Below are 26366 nucleotides of genomic sequence, written 5' to 3'. Positions count from 1 at the left end.
TGGACTGCAGCTAAACGTTCTCTTTGTCAGCATCCCTTTAAAGAAAGCATTATTGGTAGATGATGGGCGTGTGTTAGAAGCTGATGATCTCTGAATTCTCATGCATAAAAATTAGAAAGAATGTATGAAGTCCCAGGGAGACCTAAGTGGTCCACACCCCCAAAACTCCTAAACCGGCTCCTCTGCATGAGCACAGTGGTCCCTCTTCTCTCACATTTTGTTACCAGGGAGGGTTCTTTTTTTTGATAAATTTTGTAGGAAGCCAATTAAATATAGACACTGTTCCTTCCACTAAGCTTGAAGAAAAACACAACAACCCTGCTTGGTTGATTTTATTTTCATTTTTTATTGAAAGCTTCATCAAAGAAAACAGAAGTTTAAACCTAACATCCACTGATCTACAGAAAGCTCAAGGAATGGGGAAAATGGTAGCTAATTTGACTGTGGTACAGATGAAAAAGTTAAAAATAAAACCAGAAACACTGTTCAATTACAGAATTTTCCATGACAGTCAAAGACAGCAGTACAAAATGCTCTTAAATAAAATCCAGAATTGAATGATGTTTCAGAAGTTCTGTGACATCAGATATGGCCTGAAACAACAGTTTTAAAAGAAGCTGTGTCCCTTTTTCTTCCTTTTTAGAAACTGAGTATTATGAAGCAAGTACACTTTCACATATATATTTTTTAAATTAAGATTCCAATTACATTCTTCTTCTTTTTAAATAAATGGAAGCATTAATTCCCAGAATGGAGAAAAGTTTTTCAAGTATCTCTGTGAAATATTTTTCCTGTTTTTGAAACGTGGAATAACTCCTGTTTCACAAATGAGGAAATAACCTATTTCGGGGAGGAGGACAGAGCATCTTTCTTAATAAGATTAGAGGGTTAACAATACAAAGCATAACACTGAAGTTACACTTTGGATACTATTTAAATTTGAAATAAATTTTCTTTTTTCTTTTTTTTTTTTTTTTACAAAATCCAACGGAATCTCTAGGTCATTCAGCCTTAATGTAGTAACACAAAGTCAAAAAATTATAAAACAATGCAATTTTTTGGTCAAAGATTTAAGATGGGGATAAAAGTGCATATATAACCAAGAGCTATTACTATATTCCCCAAACTCAATTTTGAGTTGACCTGTTCTACTGGTTCAAATATCAATAGTGAACAAAATCAAAGTAGATTTCATTTGAGGAAAGCCAAATTCTTTGCTATACTTTTTTCGTTTATGTTCTGCAGGCATATAGCCAACTTGCAGTTGTTTGCAATGGATGGGAAAGGGACATTATGGATATTAAAAACTCACAGTATATAATGCACTGACATTCATTTTACCAATGATTTCAAACTGCTTCAATAAATCGATCCTTAACAAGAAACAAAATAGATTTGAATTTTATTTCCAAATGTTTTTTGTTTTCCATCCTCAGGGTGAAATTCTAATAGAAGGAAAGAGAAGTCCTTAGTTGAAAAGAACAGATAAACAAGGTGCACAAAAGTAAATGATTAGCCCTTCAAAAGCTGGGAGTGATTGTGTTTCTGCAGGACTGGGGCTTAAGGGCAGTCACTAACTGGAGGGAATACAATAGATTGAAGTTGTGGACCCAGTGGCCTAGTGGTTCTTCCTGCGACTCCAAGACCCGCCTCACCCTGCTCCAGCTTTAGAACTGCCGCAGAGACAGTGCTATTCTAAAATCATTGTTTTTCCTCCCAGAAATACAAAGACATAAACATGGAGAAGCTATCCATCCTTTTTTTATGTGACAGTGAGCATATATGTTGGGGGTAAAAAAACCCAGAAATCACCAATCTGGGCTGAGCTTCCCTGCCTTACATCAAAAACGACTGTTTGGGCCACTCAGGGATTTTGTTCTCAGCTTCTGTACTTCCCTGAACTCTCTGTATTCCACAAGGGACAGCCATGACCAAGAACACTTGGATTAAGGGACCAACTTCATGTTTCAGAGTATTTGGTAAGAAATGGTCAATTTGAGTTAGACTCGGCTATCTTCCAATGCCATGGTAGGTGTCATTTGCAAGACAAATGGATTCATTACTGGAATCTCATTATTAATCTGTCATAGGAAGGGTGTCAACCCTGTCAGTCCCTTAAATTGGAATGAGGGGCTGTCAGTCCCAGCGAGCTCTGAATTTTGAAACCTGCCAGTCATGTTTTTCAATTACATGAAAAACAAAATCTCATTCTCACTCTTTTACTGAGGACAAGGTAATAGAGATCAGGGTTCTATGACATGTTTAAATTTGACTATGAAGTGTGGTTCCTCCAATGTGCTGCATGTCATTATATACCTATATAAATATCCTTTCATTTGATTTCATATCATATAAAAACGTTTATCACAGAAACCCACTTAAAAATGTCTCCCTGCTTATCAGCCCATCTTGCAGTGGTTCCTGCACTCAAATTAAGAATGAGACTGAATTGTCAAGTGTCTTTTCAGTCTCCTACTTAGATCATCATCTGTCAAGACAGTCATTGAAACTTTTCCTCAAGCATAAAGAAGACTGCAAAGGTCCTCATAAGATCTCAGCTTTCATTAATGGGAATTGTAGGCCACTGTGAAAGACATCGGGTGTGTGTGTGTGCGCGCGCGTGCACGCACGCTAAGTCACTTCAGTCATGCTGACTCTGAGTGGCCCTATGGACTGTCACCTACCAGGGTCCTCTGTCCATGAGATTCTCTAGGCAGGAATCCTGGAGTGGGTTGCTGTGCCGTCCTCCAGGGGATCTTCGTAACCCAGGGATCAAACCTGTATCTCTTATGTCTACCTGCATTGGCAGGCAGGTTCTTTACCACTGGGGCTACCTGGGAAGCCCATATGCATATAATAGACACCCCAATTACTCAAATAGAGTTAGAAAAACTAAGTACTTTTATTTTCTTATCCATAGATTGAAAATGATTATAAAAGTTTTTCAAGCAGTTAATGGATTCTGTAGGTTCGTAAACCTTCTATCTAGGATTCTCCTAGGGCTTTCCATCTCTGATATGGGCGCTTTTAACATCATGCAGTTTTTCATTAAGAGGGGGTGGAAGTGCGTCATATATGCTCTCAAATGCAGCAGATCTGTTAAGGTCACAGGAGAGTTGATTCAAGTGGTGAAGCAGGGCATGACATTTGAGGGGTCGAAACTACCAGGGAAACAAACTAACCCTGACCAAACCACAGCTGGGTCAAAGGTTTTATTGTTGATAGCATAGAATGTAACTTGCAATATTTAAGACATGCCCGTGTTGAAGGACAGTCTTCCACCCTGCAGGTGTTACCTATGGTCCCTGATGACTTCAGAAGATGTGGTCATGCTCTGAGGAGTTCCCAGTCACCGTGCAGACTTCCTTGGCAACACCTCCTCCTTATTAAAAGAATACCCGCTTCTCCACTGACCGTGGACCAGAGTTTGGAGGAAATAATGTTTATCCTATTTGGACTGTGGTTTTACTTTGCTTACTGACACTTAGGCTAAGTCTTGGCAATTGCACATGAGAGGAAAAATTGAAAATCTGAGTAAATGCTTGAAGTATAGTGAACCAGAATACTTTAAAAAATGATTGTAATCCTAAGTTGGGTTAAAATCTCCATGACCTGTACTGTTGATTAAATTAGGATTCTGATGGCAGTGTGTACTGAACACATGTTTTGGTTTGTTTTACTTTTCATACAATGTAATGCTGCCTACCTATTGATGTATTTATTTTTTTTCCCAGGCTTGACTCTTAAAAATAATTTTTAGGTGATAAATTTTAGAGATGATATATGCAAATTTGAACATGTGCCACTTTTTCCTTCTTTTTGATTTAAAATAAGATATTATAGTATGGCATAATATAAAAAAAAGCCCAAACATAAAGCACAGATGGACACATAAAATGGCAAGTCGTTTTCTTTTGCCTGAAGTGGCTTAAAAAATTGAGATTACTGAAATTTTGTAGTTGAAAACAATGTTGCTGAGTGTATAAATAAAGCAGTAGCTTTGAATAGAAACAGGACGTTACCTAGGCACATTCATCAGCCACGTGGTAGCTACCTCTTAGCCTCATTGTTGATTGTGGAAGTGAGACTTTCTTAGTATCACATTACATTTTGATTGATTTTTTTTTTTTTACAGAAGACAAAGAAAGTATGTTGATTTCATATTCAAATGAACTATGCCCAGGATAATCCTTGTTTATACACAGAGTTCAGAGACTGAAAAAGGGAAGCAGAAAGCACAGCTCCTATACAGGTTTGCTCATCCCCCTGTGACTCAGGGGCCCATTTCTCAAAGAGAAAATGCCATCCTTAAAATACACGAGAGGCTGAAGAATGGAACAAAACGAAACGTAAGTTTAGTATTCTCTCTAAAGCATGGGAAACCATAGGGATGGCTATGACCAGTTGGAATTTTTTTGTAGCACATGCTACACTGCCTTGGCTATATTTTTGCTTCTAATTGGACCACAAAGATATGAAATCACTCTCTAGATAAGAGCTTTCAATTCATGGGATTTTCAAATAAGAGAATTAGGTATATTTTAACACTAGACCTTTGTTTATAGATCAAACATAGTAGAATGTTGATGAATTTTATGAGTCAAACTCATTATTCATGTTGACCTAATAGGAATATGATTTACCTTTTAATATATTCGTTTTTAAATGCCTACCCTGTTTTCTTTTACAGTGCCTCTTCCTTCTGGACTAAGACAGGTTCCTGTGACTTTGTGAAAAGAGTTTCAACTATTGATCCTAATAAGCCATTAGAAAGCCATTCTAGTGCATGGTTCAATTAACAGAGTTCCACTGTCCTTCATTTCAGGTAAAACTGTACAGGTTGAACATAGATTTTATGAGTCAAATATGCAGAGGTGTTTGGTAAGTCAATTTAATTCATTTTAGACAAAGTTTTGCATCATTCTCAATGTAATATATATCTCCTTTGGCTTTAAAAATTGATCAAATCTAATTATTTGGGTTCTTATTCATATAAATCATACTATTTGTTGATTGTCAACTAGCATTAAAAGCTTACCTGAATTCCACTAATAGAATCCTCAATCTCATTGGTCCTGTTTGCCTCAGAGAGTTAAACTGAAATTAAAAAGTCGTCTTGTCTTTCTTCTGACAATACCAGGATATGAAAATACAGTGAAATGAGGCAAAAAAAAAAAAAAAAAAAAAAAAAGATATCCCCTCCCCAACTGCAGAGTCAAGGTGGCTATTCATGGTAGATGATGACAAAGTCAAGGTGGCTATTCATGGTAGGTGATGACAAAGACTGAGGCAAGAAGACAAAATCTAGAGGTGCAGGAATTTAGAAGGAAGGCTATTGTTACAAATACCGTGCAAGGCCTTTTCAGGAGACCACTCACCACTCAACAGAGCATCACTGAGCTTTTTCAACAAGTGATCTTTCAGACCAGTTCAGGAAGTATCTTGAGTCCAAAATTCACATAATGAAATTTCAACCTGTTAAACAAGTGTGTTAGCTCATTGGTGGCCATCGATACAGACGTCATGATTCAAGAGCACTAGGAAAGAGCCAGAAAAGCACGTGGGATTCAAAGCCACTTGGCTCTGTTGGTTGGAATCCAGAACTCTTGGCGCTACTACTGCTGGCCACAGGAACAAGCTTCTACTATCCACAAATATACATTTAAAATAAAAACAATGTTTTTTTTTTTTTTTTGCAGTATGTAAAACACCAGTGGAAGGTAGTTTAAACAAACAAAGTAAGAACTGGTCCGGCCATGTAGGTCAAATAAAATTTTAAAAAAGAAAAGAGAAGAAAAGAAAAGCAACCTCTATCTTCTGGACTGCAACAGGGTGCCACTTCATCTTTGGTATAAAACAGGCCATCCATAGGCTGAATTTGATCACAACTAGGAAAGACTACAGAAATTGTCAACAATTTCTCTATCTATTGCTTTTTTTGTTATTTTTTTTTGTGGTTTTTTTCTTTTTTGCACTTTTTGACAATAAGCTCCTATCTACTTAAGGTTTTTTTTTTTTTTTTAATGCTCTTAAGCTAGATTTTGCAATGTGACAAGCAAAGCTGACTAAAAAGTTTGTAAAGCTCATAAAAAAGACTGCAGATAAAAAGCACTAATGATTTTGCTAGCGATCACGCTTTGGAAATTAAAAAAATCTGCATTCTGCCCCCCAAACACGCATTATTTCTAATGCAGTTGTTTTTAAACCAACATTAATAACTTTACCTTAAAATGTTTTAGCCTTCTAGAACGATTCAACACTTAAGACAAAGTTCATGAGAAGTCCCAGCATTTCCCCAATTCTTGCAGTTGCCATGGTTTCTTTTATCAGCAAATTTTCTTCAAATGAAGAAAAACATTTTCTTTAAAACTGTACAGTTTTTTTTTTCCACCCTAAAAACTCATAGTCTTAAACTTCTGTACCAGTGAAAACCGGTACAATATTTCATTTCTTTCTTGGTTTTAACAAGACGTTGACAGCTTGCCTCGAGAGCCTTTGACGTCCTTAAAATTAAGGCAATTAAGATTCAAGATAAACCTTACCTAAATATTTCTAAGAAAAAAAAAAAAAAACCCAACCCACTAGATTTAAACAAGAAGGGAAAAAGAAAGAGTAGCTTAATTACTGAGGAAGACAATTTGTTTCCATTTCTGCTTGCCCACCTCTTGACATCAGATTTCCTGTTGAAAAAAAAAAAAAAATCAATCTATCTACACCTTCAGATAAATTCTGAATTCAATTGTTCTTCCACATGAATGTCAACCTTCCGTGTTTTGCTTTATTTGTTTGTAGTAGTTGTCCTCTTCTGGGATTGTTTTAATTAAAAAAATGATGCAAAAATAAACTGTCAGACCACATGAAGGAACCATTTGCACAGCACGTAAAAACACGTTGTTTTCATTGGGTAAAGTAGAAAATTAAAAAAACAAACAAACAAAACAGCATTCCACCGACGCCTGTGCAAAACTGGAAGCCAACTTCTTGTTTAATGAAGTTTCTTCATTCAAGGCAGAGTTTCAGACGGACATTCTTCAGTCTTGTTTATGGTCTGTGAAAACAATGGAGGAGGAGTGGTCATTACACCAAAGCAACTCTGAAATCCCCTTCTGTGACCTTTTCCGGTGAGCGTTCTTTAAAAGCTAACAAGCTCTCTCAATGGAATAGTCATCAAGGAAGTTGTCAGGACACACTGGGCTTAGAAGCATGTCAAATTCTGCCCCTTTCATACTAATATGTGTTTGCAGCTTGTTCATATTAAATATCTTGGCCAATAGATCAAGAATCTCTCTTAACTGCAAAGTTTTAAATATACAAATATATCTAGACAGGTGATATTTCCTATGTTCATGGAATGTATTCTTCAATATGTGGCTTATGTTTTAGCTCCCCAAGAAATCCCTTGAGTAGTTCTGTCCTTCCAGAACTCTCATGAGATCCATCACAAACTCAGTCAATATATCTATGACTTCCTGTTATATATCCAGGATACAGAATTTTTTTTTAATTGACGTGTAGTTGATTTACAATGTAGTTTTAATTTCTGCTGTCCAGCAAAGTGATTCAGTTATATATGAATGTATACATTTTAAAATATTCTTTCACATTATGGTTTATCACAGGATACTGAATACAGCTCCCTGTGCTATCCAGTAGTAACTTGTCGTGTATCCAGTCCCATGAATAAGAGCTTACATCAGCAGCAGTGTATTGTGTGTTATCAAACAGAGCTCACCAAGTGTATCCACACGAGCCGAAGGCTTATTACTGAAGACAGGTAAGAGAGCAGTGAAGCTTTGTTCACGCTCCAGTTTCTTCTCTTCTTCCTCGCTCCTCTATCTCAACAAGGTGTTGAAATCTTGAGAGGAGGAACTCTATTTTACTTCTGTGTTTCACTCTGCAGGAGGCTGGGAGACTGATATGCATATCATAGGTGTTTAAATAGACAAATGCCATTTCTGCTACATGCCACTTTGCCAGCCCAGCTCACATAATGCTTTCTGCTTCTGCCCCATCTATATGGCAGGGCTGAGCTAACAGTGGGTTGATCTTTACTCTTATCTCTTCCACCCACAGGTGAGAATTTGGTTCAAGAATTTCAGGGGTATCTTTTACAAATGAAGATTCTTCAGAACTTTCTTTAGGTCCTGTTTCATGAAAGCGCCTTCCCTCGGTGCCCCGTGGGTTCTTCTGATGCCCAGTTGCTTGCTCTGATAGAGAGCTCAGAGTTGCTGTGTAGAGGGGGTCCAGGTGTTTTGCCGCACAGGATGCAGGGATGCAGGAGAACCTCGGGGCTAATTCCAGCCCACAGTCTGTTCCCCAAGCTGTGCACTCCGGAGCAGGGCTGCATTTGCCCTGAGCATGTGGCCCTTACTCAAATTCACAAAAAGCCCTCAATGATGCTTTGAGCTAGATGAGACTTAGCCTGGGATGACCCAGAGGGCTTTCTTTTTCTAGTCTGCCAAAAGCCCTCATATGACTCAGCTGTGGCTGTTAGAACCCTGCCTAACTTGTTCCTAGAATCATGTAAGGAAAGCAGCTTGTTGATAGATTATTTCCACTGTTAACCAGAGTTTAAGTCTCTAGAAATACATTTGTTTTTCTGTGTTATGAAAGAAAGTGGCATTTCTTTTTAGAATGAAAGCCAGCAAAATTGTCATAATAGCAGCAACAGTAAGGGAAATTTCCGTCGTCATCCTGGGAACTATGGAGTATATTTGATCTCTATATATATACCTTTGCAAAGTATATCCTCATTCCATTTATTTCTAAAGCTCTGTCTTGTTATGGGAACCACACTTGGTGTGTGTTTTTGTGTTTGTTTTTAGGTCTATTCTTTGTTCCCATTTCCATCTTCTGCCCTGGTATTACTGTGCATTGAGCAGAAAATGCCTAACACGGCATGGATCTGCACCAGACCTGTTTAGTGACTGCTTTCAGTCAATGGGCTGCGTGGCGCAGAACCCCTCATTGCGCGGCTGTGTCTGGTGGGCTGGTCTCCAAGCGACCTGTGTGTGAGTGAGGCTGCAGCTTCCTTCCTTCTTTGTTATTGGAGGATAATGGCTTTACAATGTTATGTTAATTTCTGCTATACAAAAAAGTGACTCAGCTGTGTGTGTACATACATCCCCTCCCTCCGGGGCCCCCTCCCACCACCTCCACCCCAGCCTCCGGGTCATCACAGAGCCCTGAGCTGAGCTCCCCGTGCTTACAGCAGCTTCCCACAAGCTGTCTCTTTTATACATTGTAGTGTGTATGTATCAGTGCTACTCTCTCAATTTGCCTTCCCCTCTCCTTCCTTTCCCCGCTCTGTCAGCAAATCCATTATCTTCATCTTCGTCTCTATTTCTGCCCCACAAATAGGTTCATCAGTACCGTTTTTCTCGATTCCATGCATGCATGCTAAATCACTTCAGTTGAGTCTGACTCTGTGTGACCCTACAGACTGTAGTCTGCCAGGGTTATCCTCTGTCCATGGGATTCTTCAGGCAAGAAAACTGAATTGGGCTACCGAGCCCTCCTCCAGGGGATCTTCCTGACCCAGGGATCGCACCGGCACTTCCTGCGTTGGAGCCAGATGCTTACCGCTGAGTCACAGGGGAAGCACCTCTAGATCCCACATATACACATTCAGTCCTGTCCCTCAGGCGTGTCCGGCTCTGCGACCCCATGGACCGCAGCATGCCAGGCTTCCCTGTCCATCACCAACTCCCGGAGCTTGCTTAAACTCATGTCCATTGAGTTGGTGATGCCATCCAACCATCTCATCCTCTGTCATCCCCTTCTCCTGCCTTCAATCTCAATCTTTCCCAGCATCAGGGTCTTTTCCAGTGAGTCAGTTCTTCACATCAGGTGGCCAAAGTATTGGAGCTTCAGCTTCAGCATTAGTCCTTCTAATGAATATTCAGGACTGATCTCCTTTAGGATGGACTGGTGTGATCTTCTTGCAGTCCAAGGCACTCTCAAGAGTCTTGTACAAGTCTTGTACAGTCTTGTACGTTAATATATGATATTCTTTTCTTCCTGACTTACTTCACTCTGTATGACAGACTCTAGGTTCATTCACGTCAGTACAACTGACTCAATTTTCTTCCTCTTTATGGCTGATTAATATTCTATTGTATATATGTATCATTAATCCTCTTTATCTATTCATGGACATCTAGGTTGCTTCTGTGTCTTGGCTATCGTAAATAGTGCTGCAATGAATACCGGGGGTGCATGTATCTTTTTGAGTTGTGGTTTTCTCTGGGTTTATGCCCAGGAGTGGGATTGTTGGGTCATATTGGAGCTACTTTCAAGTTTTATAACCTTACACAAATACTTCCAATAGCCTCCTCCCATCACTTGCTTCATCCTTCAAGTGGTCTTGTTGCTACATGAAAACAAATGAGAGGAAATAAATGGTTGTACTTTACATCTTCATGGTGGCTTGCTGAAGTCTGAATGGAAGACTATTTAAGAAACACTGCTCTAACCTTAGTTCTGTGCTTGTTTAATTGTAGCTGTCTTCAAAGCTATTAATATACTAACAGACATGACCCCCTACAGGGCCAGATGGATACTTACTTCCTGAAAGACTGCAGTATGTTCTGGTCTCCTTTGGAATGCTTTAAAAAATTATTAAAAAACTGTAAGAGAATTTTTTTGGTCAGTATAATTATTTTGATACTAATGTAAAAGATCACATGTTTTCAAAAACATTTTTTTCCCTATTGATGCCTTTCTTCGTTGATAACCTAACTGCATGTTTAGTTTACTAAGGGTAATCAGGTAGTGGGAGAATAGTGTGCATCACAGAATTCGTCTTTTCACATGAAAATCTGTGATCTGTCAGGAATGACGTTGGTGAATATGGCATGATTAGATCATTTTAAGGCTTCTTCTAGCCTAAAAGTCTACAATTCTAAGATGATGATTTACTACTTTTTACTACTTTTTAATGTATTCACTCTGCTTTTTGGGGGGAGGCGGGGGTGGGGAGGATGGAAGATGAGAGCATTCAGACTGACTCTGTGATCTTAAAGTGTGGTCAGTCTCCCTACCTTCACACTGACCTTAGAAAGCTTCTATCTCAACCCTAGTATTGCTAGGGCTTTGTAATTTTTCAAGTCTTCTCTAAAAGAACTGTCATAACACCAATTGTCTATACATGGTCAGTACAGTAATCAGCAAATTATATGCCCTTGATTACTATCCACACATGTCTGTTAAGATTGTGACTAATGATACATTTTATTTGTGTTTTCATAATGCTCTCAGTCACACATATTCCTCTTTTTATGGTGCAACTCATTTTAATTTTTAAATAGTTTCACTATCCAACTTAGAATGTTCTTGCTCCTGATCAAAGCCTTAACATTTTGGAGGCCTTCTGTTTTTTATGAATGCCAGTGCATGACATAAGCGCTATGTAAATGTGCACTTTCACACTTCATTAGGACAGGGAAGGTAGACAGGAGTGAGGTTGCGCTGTGCTGTGCTTAGGACCTCAGTCGTGTCTGATTCTTTGCAGCCCCATGGACTGCAGGCTCCTGCCAGGCTCCTCTGTCCATGGGATTCTCCAGGCACGAATACTGGAATCGGGAGGCATTCCCTTCTCCAGGGGATCTTCCTGACCCAGGGATCGAACCCACATCTCTTAATGTCTCCTGCATTGTTAGGCGGGTTCTTTACAGTCTGAGTTACCAGAAGCCCACACCCCAAATTCAGGGAAGGGGGGTCAGTCTTCCCTCAGCTATGAGATCTGCCTTATATTTTCTGAAGAACACTGATGTAATCTCTTACTTTAAAGATTTAAGGGAGGCCCCTTGAGTAAAAATTGGCAAATGGAAAAGATGGAATTTTAAGGACTTCTGATCTTGTATATTAGAATATAGCTTTGCTTGCAGACTCATACTTTTCAAGTCCTAGTTTTTTAAAAAAATTTTCTAAGTACACACAGAAAAACTGGGAAAAACTGAGCAGAAACTGGAATTTCCAAAGAACATCCAAAATAAAGCACAGGTATCATTTTCCTGGTTTGGGTAAAGAGTAACCAGCCTCTTGCATTACTATCCCCTTTGAACAATAGGAGAAAACAAAAACAAAAACGGGACAACAAAATAGGAGGTAATGTTTTTTTAGCTTGAAAAGTGGAATTTGGAATATTAAAATTCTGCTGACCCATGATTCCAAATATAACCTTTTTGTTCACATGCACATTATTAACATTTCTCAAACTTTTGTCCTATAACCTTCTGTTGTGTTGTCTGTAGTTTTTTTTTTTTTTTTAACTTTTTATTGGAGTATAGTTGATTTATACTTGTTAGTTTCAGGTGTACAAAGTAAATCAGTTATATGTAAACATATGCTCACTCTTTTTTAGATTCTTTTCCCATATATGCCATTAGAGAGTATTGAGTAGATTTCCCTGTGCTACAGTAGGTCCCTATTAATTATCTTATATGCAATAGTGTGTATATGTTGATCCCAATCTCCCAATTTATCCCTCCTCCTCTAACCCCCTTGTAACCATAGGTTTTTTTTCTACATATGTAACTCTATTTCTATTTTGTAAATAAGTTAATGTGTACCATTTTAAAGATTCCACAAATAAGTGATATAAAATATTTGTCTTTCTCGGTCTGACTTTACTCAGTAAGACAATCTCTAGGCCCATGCATGCAGCTGCAGAAGGATTTATTTCATTCATTTTTTGGCTGAGTAATATTATTGTCTATATGAACCACATCTCCTTTATCCTCTTTTCTGTCAATGAATGTTGAGGTTGCTTTGATGTCTTGGCTATTGTAAATAGTGCAGCAATGAATATTGGGTTGCTTGTATCTTTTTGAAATATGGTTTTTGCAAGATATATGCCCATAAGTGGGATTCCGGATCATATGGCAAATTTAGTTTCTTTTTTTTTTTTTTTTCAAATTTAGTTTCTTTTGAGGAACCTCTGTACTGTTTTCCATAGTGGTTGTACCTATTTACATTCCCACCAACAGTGTAAGAGGATTCCCTTTTCTCCATAACCTCTCCAGCATTTGTTTGTAGTTTTTTGATGATGGTCTTTCTGATTAGTGGGAGGTGATATCTCATTGTAGTTTTGATTCACATCTTTCTGATAGTGATGTTAAGTATGTTTTCATATGCTTTCTAGCCATCTGTTTATCTTTTCTAAAGAAATTTTATTTTTCAGATCTTCTGCCCATTTTTTGATTGGTTTGTTTGCTTATTTGATAGTGAGCTCCATGAGGTGTTTGTATATTTTGGAGATTAACCCCTTGTCAGCTGCTTCATTTGGAAAGATTTTCTCCCATTCTGTGGATTATCTTTTCATTTTGCTTATGGTTTCCTTTGCTATGCAAAAGCTTTTAAGTTTAATTAATTATTTTAAAATTACTTTTGTTTATATTTTCATTACTCTAGGAGGTCTATCAAAAAAGATACTGCTGAAATGTACGTCAGAGAGTGTTTTTCCTGTTTTCCTCTAAGAGTTTCATACTGTGTAGCCTTACATTTAGGTCTTAATCTATTTTTAGTTTATTTTTGGCATAGAGAGTGTTCTAATTTCATTCTTTTACATGTAATTGCCCAGTTTTCCCAGCACCAGTTACTGAAGAGACTGTCTTTTCTCAATTGTGTGTTTCTTGCCTCCTTTGTCACAGATTAGTTGACCACAGGTATGTGGATTTATCTCGACTTGCTCTCCTGTTCCATTGATCTATATTTCTGTTTTTGCACCACTACCATACTATTTTGATGACTGTAGCTTTATAGTATCGTCTGAAGTCTGGGAGACTGTTTCTTCTGACTCCGTTTTTCTTCTTCAATATTGTCTTGGCTCTTTGGGTCTTTTGTGTCTTCATTCAAATTTTGACTTTTTGTTTGTTTGTTTGTTTTTCTAAAAAAAAAATGCCATAGGTATTGCATGGAATCTATAGATTGTTTTGAGTAGTATAATCATTTCACAATATTGAGTCTTCCAATCCAAGAATACAGTATATCTTTTCATCTGTGTCATCTTTGATTTCTTTCAGCAGCATCTTATGGTTTTATGAGAATAGGTTGATGCCATCCAACCATCTCATCCTCTGTTGTCCTCTTCTCCTCCTGCTCTCAATCTTTCCCCAGCATCAGGGTCTTTTCGAATGAGTCAGCTCTTCGCATCAGGTGGCCAAAGGATTGGAGTTTCTGCTTCAACAGCAGTCCTCCCAATGAACACCCAGGACTGATCTCCTTCAGGATGGACTGGTTGGATCTCCTTGCAGTCCAAGGGACTCTCAAGAGTCTTCTCCACCACCACAGTTCAAAAGCATCAATTCTTCGGCACTCAGCTTTCTTTATAGTCCAACTCTCACATCCATATATGACTACTGGAAAAACCATAGCCTTGACTAGATGGACCTTTGTTGGCAAAGTAATGTCTCTGCGTTTTAATATGCTGTCTAGGTTGGTCATAACCTTCCTTCCAAGCAGTAAGTGTCTTTTAATTTCATGGCTGCAGTCACCATCTGCAGTGATTTTGAAGCCCCAAAAAATAAAGTCAGCCACTGTTTCCCCATCTGTTTGCCATGAAGTGATGGGGCCGGATGCCATGATCCTAGTTTTCTGAATGTTGAGCTTTAAGCCAACTTTTTCACTCTCCTCTTTCACTTTCATCAAGAGGCTCTTTAGTTCTTTGTTTTCTTCCATAAGGGTGGTGTTATCTGCATATCTGAGGTTATTGATATTTCTCCTAGCAATATTGATTCCAGCTTGTGCTTCATCCAGCCCAGTGTTTCTCATGATGTACTCTGCATATAAGTTTAATAAGTAGGGTGACAATATACAGCTTTGATGTACTCCTTTTCCTATTTTGAACCAGTCTGTTTTTTCATGTCCAGTTCTAACTGTTGCTTCCTGACCTGCATACAGATTTCTCAAGAGGCAGGTCAGGTGGTCTGGTATTCCCATCTCCTTCAGATACTTTCAGATACTCTTTTTATACTTCTATGTACAGTATCATGTCATCTGCAGACAGTGACAGCTTTACTTCTTTTCCAATTTGGATTCCTTTTATTTCCTTTTCTTCTCTGATAGCCATGACTAGAACTTCCAAAAGTATGTTTAATAAAGGTGGCAAGGATGGACATCCTTGTCTTTTCTTGCTCCTTGTCTTAGAGGAAATAGTTTTTCACCATTGAGAATGATGCTAGCTGTGGGTTTGTCATATATGGCCTTTATTATGTTGAGGTAGGTTCCCTCTACAGTCACTTTCTAGAGAGTTCTTCATCATAAATGGGTGTTGAACTTCTTCAAAATATTTTTCTGGATCTATTGAGAGGGCCATGCAGCTTTTATTCTTCATTTTGTTAATGTGGTGTATCACAGTAATTGATTTGAATATATTGAAGAATCTTTGCATCCCTGAGATAAATCCCACTTGACCAGGGTGTATGATCCCTTTACTGTGTTGTTGAATTTCTTTTGCTAGTATTTTCTTGAGGATTTTAATGTCTATGTTTAGCAGTGATATTGGCCTATAATTTTCTTTTTTGTGGTATCTTTATCTTGTTTTGTTATCAGGGTGATGGTAGCCTCATAGAATGAGCTTGGGAGTGCTTCTTCCTCTGTGATATTTTTGGAAGATTTTCAGATGGGTCAGGGTTAACTCTTCTATAAATGTTTGATAGAACTTGCCTGTGAAGCTGTCTGGTTCTGTATTTTTGTTTGTTGGGAATTTTTAAATCATAGTTTCAATTTCACTGCTTATGATTGGTCTGTTCATGTTTTCTATTTCTTCCTGTGCAGTACTGGAAGAATTTGTCCATTTACTCTATCTAGGTTGTCCATTTTATTGATGTATAGTTGCATGGTCTCCAGTGATGGGGGCTGCTGTGTTCCACGCTTGCTGACTGATCGTCCTGAGGTGTCCCAGCTCTGGAGCCTACAGGTTGCTGGAGGGGCCAGGTCTTGATGAGAAAATGGTGACCTTCAGAAGGGATCGTGCCGGCGAGAACGCCCCAGAACTACTGCTGCCAGTAGTCTTTGCCCCACAGTGAGCCTGGATGCTCCCCGCTTCCTCGGGAGCCCCTTCAGCACCAGCAGGCGGGTCTGGCCTGGGCTCCTAAGAGGCCGCGGCTTATTTTCCTGGGTCTCGGTGCACACAGGACCTGGCATACAGCCTCCGAGAGCGGAGTTTCTGTTGTCCCCAGTCCTGTGGGATCGCCAGGATCAGACGCCACTGGCTTTCAACACCAGGATCTCTGGGGGCTTCTCCTCCTGTTGCCAGATCCCCAGGCTGGGGAATCTGACATGGGGCTCAGAACTTTCACTACGGTGGGAAAACTTCTGTGGTATAATTGTTTTCCAGTTTGTGGGTCACTCACGCCATAGGTATGGTATTTGATGTTATCCTGATTGTGCCCGCACTTCCATCCTTTTGTGCTGCTCCTTTGTCTTTGGAGGTAGAATGTCATGTTTTGATAGGCTCCCGCATTTCTTGGATGATGGCTGTTCAGCAGTCAGCTGTGATTCTGGTGTTTCCATAAGAAAAAGGGAGCTCATGTCCTTCTACTCTGTCACCTTGTCTCCATCTCCTATTTTTTGTTTTTAAATTTAAAGTCTGTGTGAATCACATCAAACAATATGGTGATCTCTGGCATCTGGTCCAAGCATGCTGGGTTTTTTTCAGTCCACTGAGTGAGCTAATATGTGAGGAGGGAGCAGAGACTGTCTCTGCAGGAGCACCATGAGAGACACCAGTGCGGGATGAGAGACGCCGTGCGGGCAGGAGCACCTCTCAGGGCTTGGGGAGGATGGGAAACCGGCTTCGGGTGTTTCAAGGCACAGTGAGGAAATGAATGAGTTAAGACCCTCCATGTTAACAGTTTCAAGGAGAAGGAAATGGCAGGTCAATTCAGTATCCTTGCCTGGAAAATCCCATGGACAGAGGAGCCTGCTGGGCTGCAGTACATGGGATGGCAAAGAGTCGGGCACGACTGAGTCTCACACACACACACACACATTTGTTAACAGTTTGATGATGTCTGGGTAAATGAAAATGACACCTTTATTTATCCAATTAACAGTTCTTGACTGAGTGCCTACTATGTGAAAGGCACTATTCCTGATGCTAAGGAAAGAGCTAGGAAAGAAGCAGATGCCTGCCCCATCCTCTTGGAATTTATCTCCTACTAGGAGTAGACTCACAATCAATGGATCAATTAGCAAACCATCAAAAAGAAAAAGAATCTCAAAGTAGAATATTTTAAAAAATATTCTGTGTTAGAAAGTGGCTGGATAAATACCTAAGATTTGGTATCAAGGAAGGTCTCTCATACAGGCCTGCATGTGAAAGACAATTACAAGCTGATCTAGGAGAGTCTTAGAGGAAAAGCATTCTAGGTAGAGGAAACAGGAAGTTCAAAAATCTGGAGATGGGAACCTGAAGCAGGAGTCATTTAATATCAATCAAATTCCATCCTTCCTTTTCTTCAAACTCTCCAGAGGTTTTGTAGCTCTCTTAGAATAAAACTGAGAACTCTTAATCTACACAAAGCTACATATCCAAGGCCCAAAGGCATATGAAAGTTGGCCTGGTGGACTTTATCTCCTATAATTCATCCAGCTACATCACCAGGCTCCAGCCTCAGTTACAATGTAAACTCTTGAGGGCAGGGGTATGGTGTCAGAGCATAAAATCTGGCGTGCTGCGTGATACTGAGGGTGAAACTGGGTCTAGGATGGAGGTGGGTGGGGAGACTTGCTAGCATTCCTCAGAGGGAGATATGTTCTCTCTGGATTGGGCAGGGACAGCCCCCCCCCCCCCCCCCGACTCCTGTCGTATCACACAGTGATCATGAAAAGTGGGGGCAGCTAAAGCAGGGAGAAGAGGTTCTGGACAGTCACAAGGAGCATGGGGGGGGGGGGGCGGTCTGCCTGCTGACCATTTTTTAGAGGTGGGACTTCATTTTCCCTATAGAGAAATCTGCTTTATGACAGTCTTGTTTTGAGAGCAACCCAAAGCAGCATCCCTAACGGCACAGGCTACAAGCTTCCCTGCATCCTTGCTCCGTCTTTCCTGGGTTGAGTGGAGAGCATCCGTAAAGTACCATAGCCAATTCACGTTATCTTGGATATTCTGAATCTCACAAATGGAGCTCATTTCCAGTTTCATTATGCTAATTAACATGGCACTGCTTTCATCAGGCAACTCATTTCTAACAATCATTATGCTAATTGAGATATGGGTAGTTTAAAATACTTGTACAAACCTCTGGCCTTTCTCATTAAATGAGAGCTGACCTCCTGTGGGGTGTGAAATTCTGATTAGGGTGGCTGAGTGCCCCTGAAAAGTAGCTTAACCCATCGCACATATATTTCACACCGTAATGTCTAGAGATATTTTAAATTAAATTACAGGGGGAGTCAAGATGGCGGAGGATTAGGAGGATGTGGAGTACAACTTTCCTCACCTCATCAAGAATACATCTCCAAATGGGAGAAGTCTCGCAGAGCACCTGCTGAACGCTAGCAGAAGACCTCAGACACTGAGTCAGGGTAAGGAAGATGCCTGCATGCCTGGGTGGGGAACTGCAGGCAGGAGAGGCTCCCACATCTGGACGCCCTCCTGCTGGTGGGGAGATGCGCTGGGACAGAGGGGCACTTTGGGGCTTGGAGGAGAGTGCAGCAGCCAGGCTGTGGCAGGCAGGATGGAGTGAGACTTGCACAGATGGTCTGTGCCACAGCCCTGCACGCCCCAGCCTCAGACACTGTCTGCTGGTGCAGACGGGGACTGGCACTGTGGGGTTTAGAAAGAGACCTGCGGAGGGAACAGTTGTAGGCTGCGGGGAAAGAGCTGCGGGGAGGAGAGTGAGGAAGCCACGACCCGGAATGCTCACAGAGGAAGACCGCACAGCCACAGACGTGAAGCAGCATTGCTGAAGCGCAAACAGCAGGGCCACCAATGCAGCCTCTGTCCCCACGTGCTGCCCCCTGCCTCCCTAGGGCACCGGAAGGGCTCCAGCCGGGGCAGGCTCTGGGGCGGCTTTGGGACCAGAGGCCTTTGGGTGGCCCGCAGGCAGGGGGGTGCTGAAACCCCAGATGAGCTCCAGGAACAGTGCAGAGAAGGCGAGCTGAAGTCTCCCTTCATGGCCGCATGGACCCTGCTGCCAACTGTAAATTCCGCTCCTGAGGAACATCTGAGCAGACGGTGAGTGTCTCTGTAGCAGAGCTGGGCCTGGCTTTTGCAGCTGTGGGCTCTGTGGGCACACTGCACGTGGGAGTTGGGCCAGAGTCTGAGCTGCCTCCACACACCCACGGCAGGTCCAGATCCACTATTCCTGCAGTCCTGGGACCTGACTTCTGTTGATCTACACTGGTGGCCTGGTGAAAAACAATGCCTGAGAGGCCCCCTGGGCAGACTGCCTTCATACACATGGATAACGTAGGGCTGAGAGTCGAGCGGATGACAGGATGGTCTGAGAGCTCACACAGGTGACACAGGTGACACCCACATGTGAACGGCTTCAGAGGAGGAATATGCAGTGCTTTCTTCCCAAGTGTCGGGGGAGCTCCAGTCCTGCCTGCCTCGTACTGAGATCAGAAACACAGCTAAGAAACAGATCTTGGGGCCTCTGCTCCAACGACAAGGAAGCAGACCCTGCCCCTGAGCACAGGGAAGAGAAAGCAAGCAACCACAGTGAAAGGGTAAGCTCTGCTCAGCATCTGGTGCAGGCGCTGGGCACCACTTCAGTCACACCTCCTATCAGAGGGGATGGCGGCCAGCACACCCTGAGCAAAGAGGCAGCAGACGTCCAAACTAAAAACAGCACTTGCACCAAAAAATAGTAAACCCAAGAAGGCTATGCAGGGAAGTTCCATCATAAGCATAGTCCTCCAAGACAGTCTGAGGCTCTGGTATCAGAGGTTTAGAGCGAGAACCCCCAGAGCACCTAGCTCTGAAGGTCAGCAGGGCTTGAATGAAGGAGTCCTACAGGGCGGAGGGAGACAGAGACTCCACTCTTGGAGGAAGCACCCAAGGTACCGTATGCACCGGAATCCAGCACAGAGCATTGCCTCCTCAGGAACCTGGGCCTGACCTACTAAGGGATCCCGGAGGGTCCCCTGGGAAGGTGATGGCTGGCTGTGGCTCACTGTGGGGGCAAGGACGCCATAGCTGAGACCCCAGGGACTACTGATCAGCAGGAACTCTTCCAGAGATCCCGTATCAGCATAGACACTCAGCCCCGCCCACCAGCCGGCATGCTCCAGTGCTGGGGAGCCTCAGCAAGGCAGGAACACGGCCCCCCATCAGCAGACAGGCTGGGCCTCAGGTTCAAGATGGTGGAGCAGAAGGATGTGCTCTCATCGTCTACTGCGAGAGCGCCAAAATCTCAACTAGCTGTTGAACAACCATTGACAGGAAGATGCTGGAACCCAATAAAAAAGGATACCCCAGGTCCAAAGACAAAAAAGCCGCAGTGAGATGGTAGGAGGGGCACAATCACAATAAAGTCAAATCCTATAGCTGCCCAGTGGTGACCCACAAACTGGAGAACAATAATACCGAAGAAGTTCTCCCTCTGTTGTGAAGGTTCTGAACCCCACATCACGCTTCCTAGCCTAGGGATCCAACCGAGGGACTGGGACTTTCCTGGGAATCTGACCTTGCAGCCAGCAGGATTTGATTATAGGACCTCCACAGGACTGAGGGAAATGGAGACTCCACTCTTGGTGTGCACAAGATTTTGCTTGTGTCCTCTAAGACCCAGAGGAAAGGAGCAATGACCTCACAGCAGACTGAACCACAACTACTTGCTAATGTTGGAGGGTCTCCTGTGGAGGCGTGGGTCCACAGGGGCTCCCCACAGGGGTGAGGGCCCTGGCAGCAGCAGTCTGGGAAGGCCCCTCTTGGCATAAGCCCTCTGGGAGGCCACCATTAACCCTGCCATAGAGACCACAGACCCCAGGGCTTGGGTGACCTCAGGCCAAACAACTACCAGGGAGGGAGCACATCCCCACTCATCAGCAGATAACTGGATTAAAGCTTTACTGAGCAATGTCCTGCCCACCGGAGCAAGACCCAGTTTTTCCCACCACTAGTCCCTCCCATCAGGAAGCTTACACAAGCCTCTTAGCCTCCTCCATCAGAAGGCAGACAGAAGCAAGAGGAACCACAGTCCCATCAATGACTAAAACAAAACCACATTTCAGAAAGTTAATCAGCATGAAAAAGCAGAAAGTTATGTCCCAGAAGAAGGGACAAGATAAGACCCCAGAAAAACTAAATGAAGTGGAAATAGGCAACCTTCCAGAAAAAGAATTCAGGGTAGTAACAGTGAAGATGATCCAGGATCTTTGGAAAACAATGAAGAAAATGCAGAAATGTTTACCAAAGAACTAAAGAACAAACAAACAGAGATGAATAATACACTAGAAGGAATCAATAGCAGAATAACCAGGCAGTAGAACAGATGAGTGACCCGGGGGACAGAACAGTGGAAATCACTGCTGCAGAACAGAATATAGAAAAAAGAGTGAAAAGAAATGAAGACAACCTAAAAGACCTCTGTGACATTAAATGAACCAACATTCACATTATAGGGGTCTCAGAAGGAGAAGAGAGAGAGAAAAGGAACTGACAAAATATTTGAGGAGGTAATAGCTGAAAACTTTATTAACATGGGAAATGAAACAGTCAGCCAAGTCCAGGAAGCACAGAGAGTCCCAAACAGCATAAACCCAAGGAGGAACACACCGAGACACACCGTAATCAAACTGACAAAAATTAAGGATAAAACAATGAAAGCAACACGGGAAAAATGACAAATGACATGCAAAGGAACTCCCATCAGGCTATCAGCTGACTTCTCAACAGAAACTCTACAAGCCAGAAGGGAATGGCAGGATATGTTTAAAGTGACGAAAGGGAAGAACCTACCACCAAGAATACTCTACCCAGCAAGACTCTCATTCAGATTTGATGGAGAAATCAATAGCTTTCCAGACAACCAAAAGCTGAGAGAATTCAGCACCACCAAACCACCTTTACAACAAATGTTAAAGGAACTTCTCTAGGCAGGAGACTCAAGACAAGGGAAAGACCTACAGAAAATAAACCCCCTAAAAGAAAACGGTAATAGATCATACATGTCAATAATTACCTGAAATGTAAATGGGTTAAATGCACCAGCCAAAAGATATAGACTGGCTGGGCAGATGAAAATATGTGCGTGTATGCAATTCCACTTACTACATCACTCTGCTTGACCTCTCAAATTGCATGTGATTATTTTATATTGTTAAATTAATCAGGTTCCCATTATGGCTTGCAATTGTAATTATCTTTCATTTTTTATCTGGCTATTGATTTTAAAAACTTATAAACAGTATTTTACTATTGTGATTATGGAACTGTTACTCACTTAATACCATTGTATCATGATTGGTCAACAGAAAAATAATAGAACTCTATATCACCAAACATACCATTTAATAGAAAAACCTATAATCACTTTTTAAAGTCTAGATGCATATCAGAATTATCTTGGAATTTTTTGAAAAATACAAATGCCTAAGTAATGATGTTTTTTTCCTCCAGAGCTCTAGGTATTTTTCTAATGAACAGCCATGTTTAAAAACAACTGGACTATATGATGATCTTTTACTATTGTCTAGTTTGTTTTACTTTTTTATTTCGTATTCAGAGCTCCCATTTCATTTAGTTTGTTTTCCAATTTCCCCATCTCTTCTGTTTTTTTTGATGTTCTTTCCCAAGCCTTTATTGAGTGTAGTAGAACTTTTGTATACATCTATATAATAATATGTATAATATATATATTTTAGAGAACTTATGAATTTTGCCTAAAAATTTATGACATTTTGATTCCACTTGCTTGACTTAGTATGAACAGAATGCTAGATATCTAATTAAAAAAATAGATATGCAACAAACAGAGGTTTACTGTATAGCACAGGGAACTATAGTCAATATCTTGTAATAACCTATGATGGAAAATAAATTAAAAAATACCATGTGTGTATGTGTATAACTCAATCACCTTGCTGTGTACCTGAAACATTGTAAGTCAACTATACTTCAATAAAATAGATATATTAGGAAAAACATTTCCATAAAAGGTTAAAAAAAAAAAAAAAGGCTGCCTAAAGTCTTACTGAGCTCACAGCCACCTCAAACACATCTCTTTACACTGCCCTGCCCACCAGAGGGATAGGACCCAGCTCAAGCCACCAGAGGCCAGGCACCAGTCATTCCCAAAAAGGCGCCTACACAAGCCGCTGGACCAACCTTACCCACCAGTGGACGGACACCAGAAGGAGGAGGAACCACAGTCCTGCCGTCTGTGGAAAGGAGACCACAAACACAAAAATTTGGACAAAAATCAGATGATAGAGAAACAAACTGCAGATGAAGGAAAAAGATAAAAAACCCCAAAGCCCCCAAAGAACAATTAAATGAAGAGGAGATGATAGACAATCTATCTAAAAAAGAATTCAGAGTAACAATAGTAAACATCTGAAATCTCAAAGTATGGACGCACAGACTGAGAAGATACAAGAAATTTTTAATAAAAGATTTAAAGAAGAAACAGAGATGAACAATACAATACCTAAAATGAAAAATACACTAGAAGGAATGATTAGAAGAATAACTGAGTCAGAAGAACAAATAAGTGAGCTGGAATATAAAGTGGAAATCATTGCCATAGAACAAAGGAAAAAGAGTAAGAAGCAAGGAGGACAGTATCAGAGAGCTTGGGGACAACAAAATGCACCAACATTTGCATTATAGGGGTCTGAGAAGAAGAAAAAAAGAGAATGAACTCGAGAAAATATTTGAAGAGGTTATAGCCGAAAACTTCTCTAACATGGGAAAGGAAACAGTCACCCCAGTTCAGGAAGTGCAGAGAGTCCCATATAGGATAAATCCAAGGAAGAGCATGCTATGACACATAGTAATCAAACTAACAAAAATTAAACAGAGTTATTAAAAGCAACATGGGAAAAGCAACACATAACATACAAAGGACCTCCATAAGGCTATCAGGTGATTTTTTTGGCAGAAGCGCTGAAGGACAGAAGGAAGTGGCATAATGAATGGGAAAAAAACCCCAACAACCAAGAATACTCGATCCAGCAAGGCTCTCATGTAGATTTGATGCAGAAATCAACAGTTTTACACACAAGCAAAAACTCAGAGAATTCAGCACCACCAAATAAGTCTTAAATGGTAAAGGCACTTCTCTAGGTGGATAAGAAAAGCCTACAACTAGAAACAAGGAAGCTGTAAGTGAAAGACCCTTGGATAAAGGGTCACATACAGGAAAGTGAAGGCTTCTCTGGTGGCTTAGATGGTAGAGAGTTTGCCTGCAGTGTGGGAGACTTGGATTCGATTCCTGGGTCAGGAAGATCCCCTAGAGAAGGAAATGGCAACCTACTCCAGTATCCTTGCCAGGAAAATTCCATGGATAGAGGAGCCTGGCAGGCTACAGTCCATGGGGCTGCAAAGAGCTGGACACGACTGAGTGACTTCACTCACTCAACAGGAAAGTTAGGAAATCATCCACACACAAATATGTCAAAACCAGCAATTGTGAAAAGGACACAAATGCAGGGCATTGGAAATGTATTTAAAATTAAAATAGAAACAACTTAAAACAGTCTTGTATATATATAGACTGCTATATCAAAACATCATGGGAATTGCAAACCAAAAAACTACAATAGACATGCAAAAAAGAAAAAGCAACCCAAACACAAACTAAGGATAGTCATCAAATCACAAAAGAGTAAAAGAAAGCAAGAAAGAAGAGCCACAAAAGCAAATCTGAAACAATTAAGAAAATGGCAATAGGAAAATGCACATTGATAATGACCTTAACTGTAGATCGATTAAATGCGCCAACCAAAAGAAATAGACTGGCTGGATGAACACAAAAACAAGAGCCACAGATGTGCTGTGTCCATGACACCCACTTCAGGCTAGGGACACAGAGAGACTGAAAGTGAGAGGATGGAAAAAGGTATTCGATGCAAATGGAAGTCAACAGAAAGCTGGAGTAGCAATACTCATATCAGACTAAAGAGTATTATAAGAGATAGGGAAGGCACTAGATTATGTTTAAGGGATCAATCCAAGGAGATATAACACTTGTAAATATATATGTATCCAACATCAGAGTACTTCAGTATATAAGGCAAATGCTAACAGCCATAAATGGGAAAACTGATAATAACGCAATAATAGTGGGGGACTTTAACACCTTACTTACTTCAGTGGACAGATCATCCAGACAGAAAATCAATAAATAAACAAAAACCTTGAGTGACACATTAGACCAGATGGACTTAACTGATATTTATAGGGCATTCCCTCCAAAAGCAGCAGAATACAATTCTCAACTCCACATGAGACATTCTCCAGAATAGATCACATACTGGGCTACAAGTCAAGCCTCAGTAAATTTAACAAAATCAATCGTATCAAGCATCTTTTCTTGCCAAAACACTATGATATTAGAAATAAATTATAGTCAAAACTATAAAAAAACACAAACACATGGAGACTAAACAATATGTTACCAGACAACCAAAGGGTCACTGAAGAAATCAAAGAGGAAATAAAAAAATACATAAACACAAATGACAACAAAAACAAAGTTATTCAAAACCTATGAGACATGACAGAAGCATTTCTAAGAGGGAAGTTTATAGCAATACAATCTTAGCTCAAGAAACAAGAAAAATCTGAAACAACCTAAACTCACACCTACAGCAACAAGAGAAAGAAGAACAAACAAAATCCACAGTTAGTAGAAGGAAAGGAATCATAAAGATCAGAGGAGAAATAAATGAAACAATATTTGAAAAGATAAACAAAACTGATAAAATGTTAGACTCATCAAGGAAAAAACGAAGAGGGCTCAAATCAATAAAATTACATTTGAAAAGAAGTTACAGTGGATACCACAGAAATACAAAGGATAAGCAACTACATACCAATAAAATGGACAACCTAGAAGAAATGGACAAATTCTTAGAAAGGTACAATCTCCCTATATTGAACCATGAAGAAACTGAAAATATGAACAGACCAATCATAAGTACTGAAATTTAAACTGTGATTAAAAAACTCTCAAGAAACAAAAGTCTAGGACCGGATGACTTCACAAGCAAATTCTATCAAACATTTATAGAAGACTTAATGGCTATTCTGAAACTATTCCAAAAAATTGCAGAGGAAGGAACACTCCCAGGCTCACTCTATGAGATCACCATCACCCTGATACCAAAACCAGATAATGATACCATAAAAACAGAAAATTACAGGCCCATATCACTGATGAACATAGATGCAAAATCATAAACAAAATAAC

General features: G+C 40.6%; 1 protein-coding gene across 1 annotated transcript in view; it reads right to left on the bottom strand.

The window, feature by feature from the left end:
* Positions 1 to 322: 322 nt before the first annotated feature.
* The window catches only part of RBMS3 (RNA binding motif single stranded interacting protein 3), a 780234-nt gene continuing 754190 nt past the window's right edge, over positions 323 to 26366 (bottom strand). Inside the window, exon 15 of the mRNA XM_061127655.1 lies at positions 323 to 7048. Within this exon, the coding sequence (XP_060983638.1) occupies positions 7042 to 7048 (7 nt within the window). The 3' untranslated portion in view covers positions 323 to 7041. The remainder of the gene's footprint in view (positions 7049 to 26366) is intronic.

The sequence above is a fragment of the Dama dama genome, chromosome 24 (genome assembly GCF_033118175.1).
Source record: "Dama dama isolate Ldn47 chromosome 24, ASM3311817v1, whole genome shotgun sequence".
Lineage (NCBI taxonomy): Eukaryota > Metazoa > Chordata > Mammalia > Artiodactyla > Cervidae > Dama > Dama dama.
Note: the sequence above shows the minus strand (reverse complement) of the source record. Positions and strands in the feature narration are given on the sequence as shown.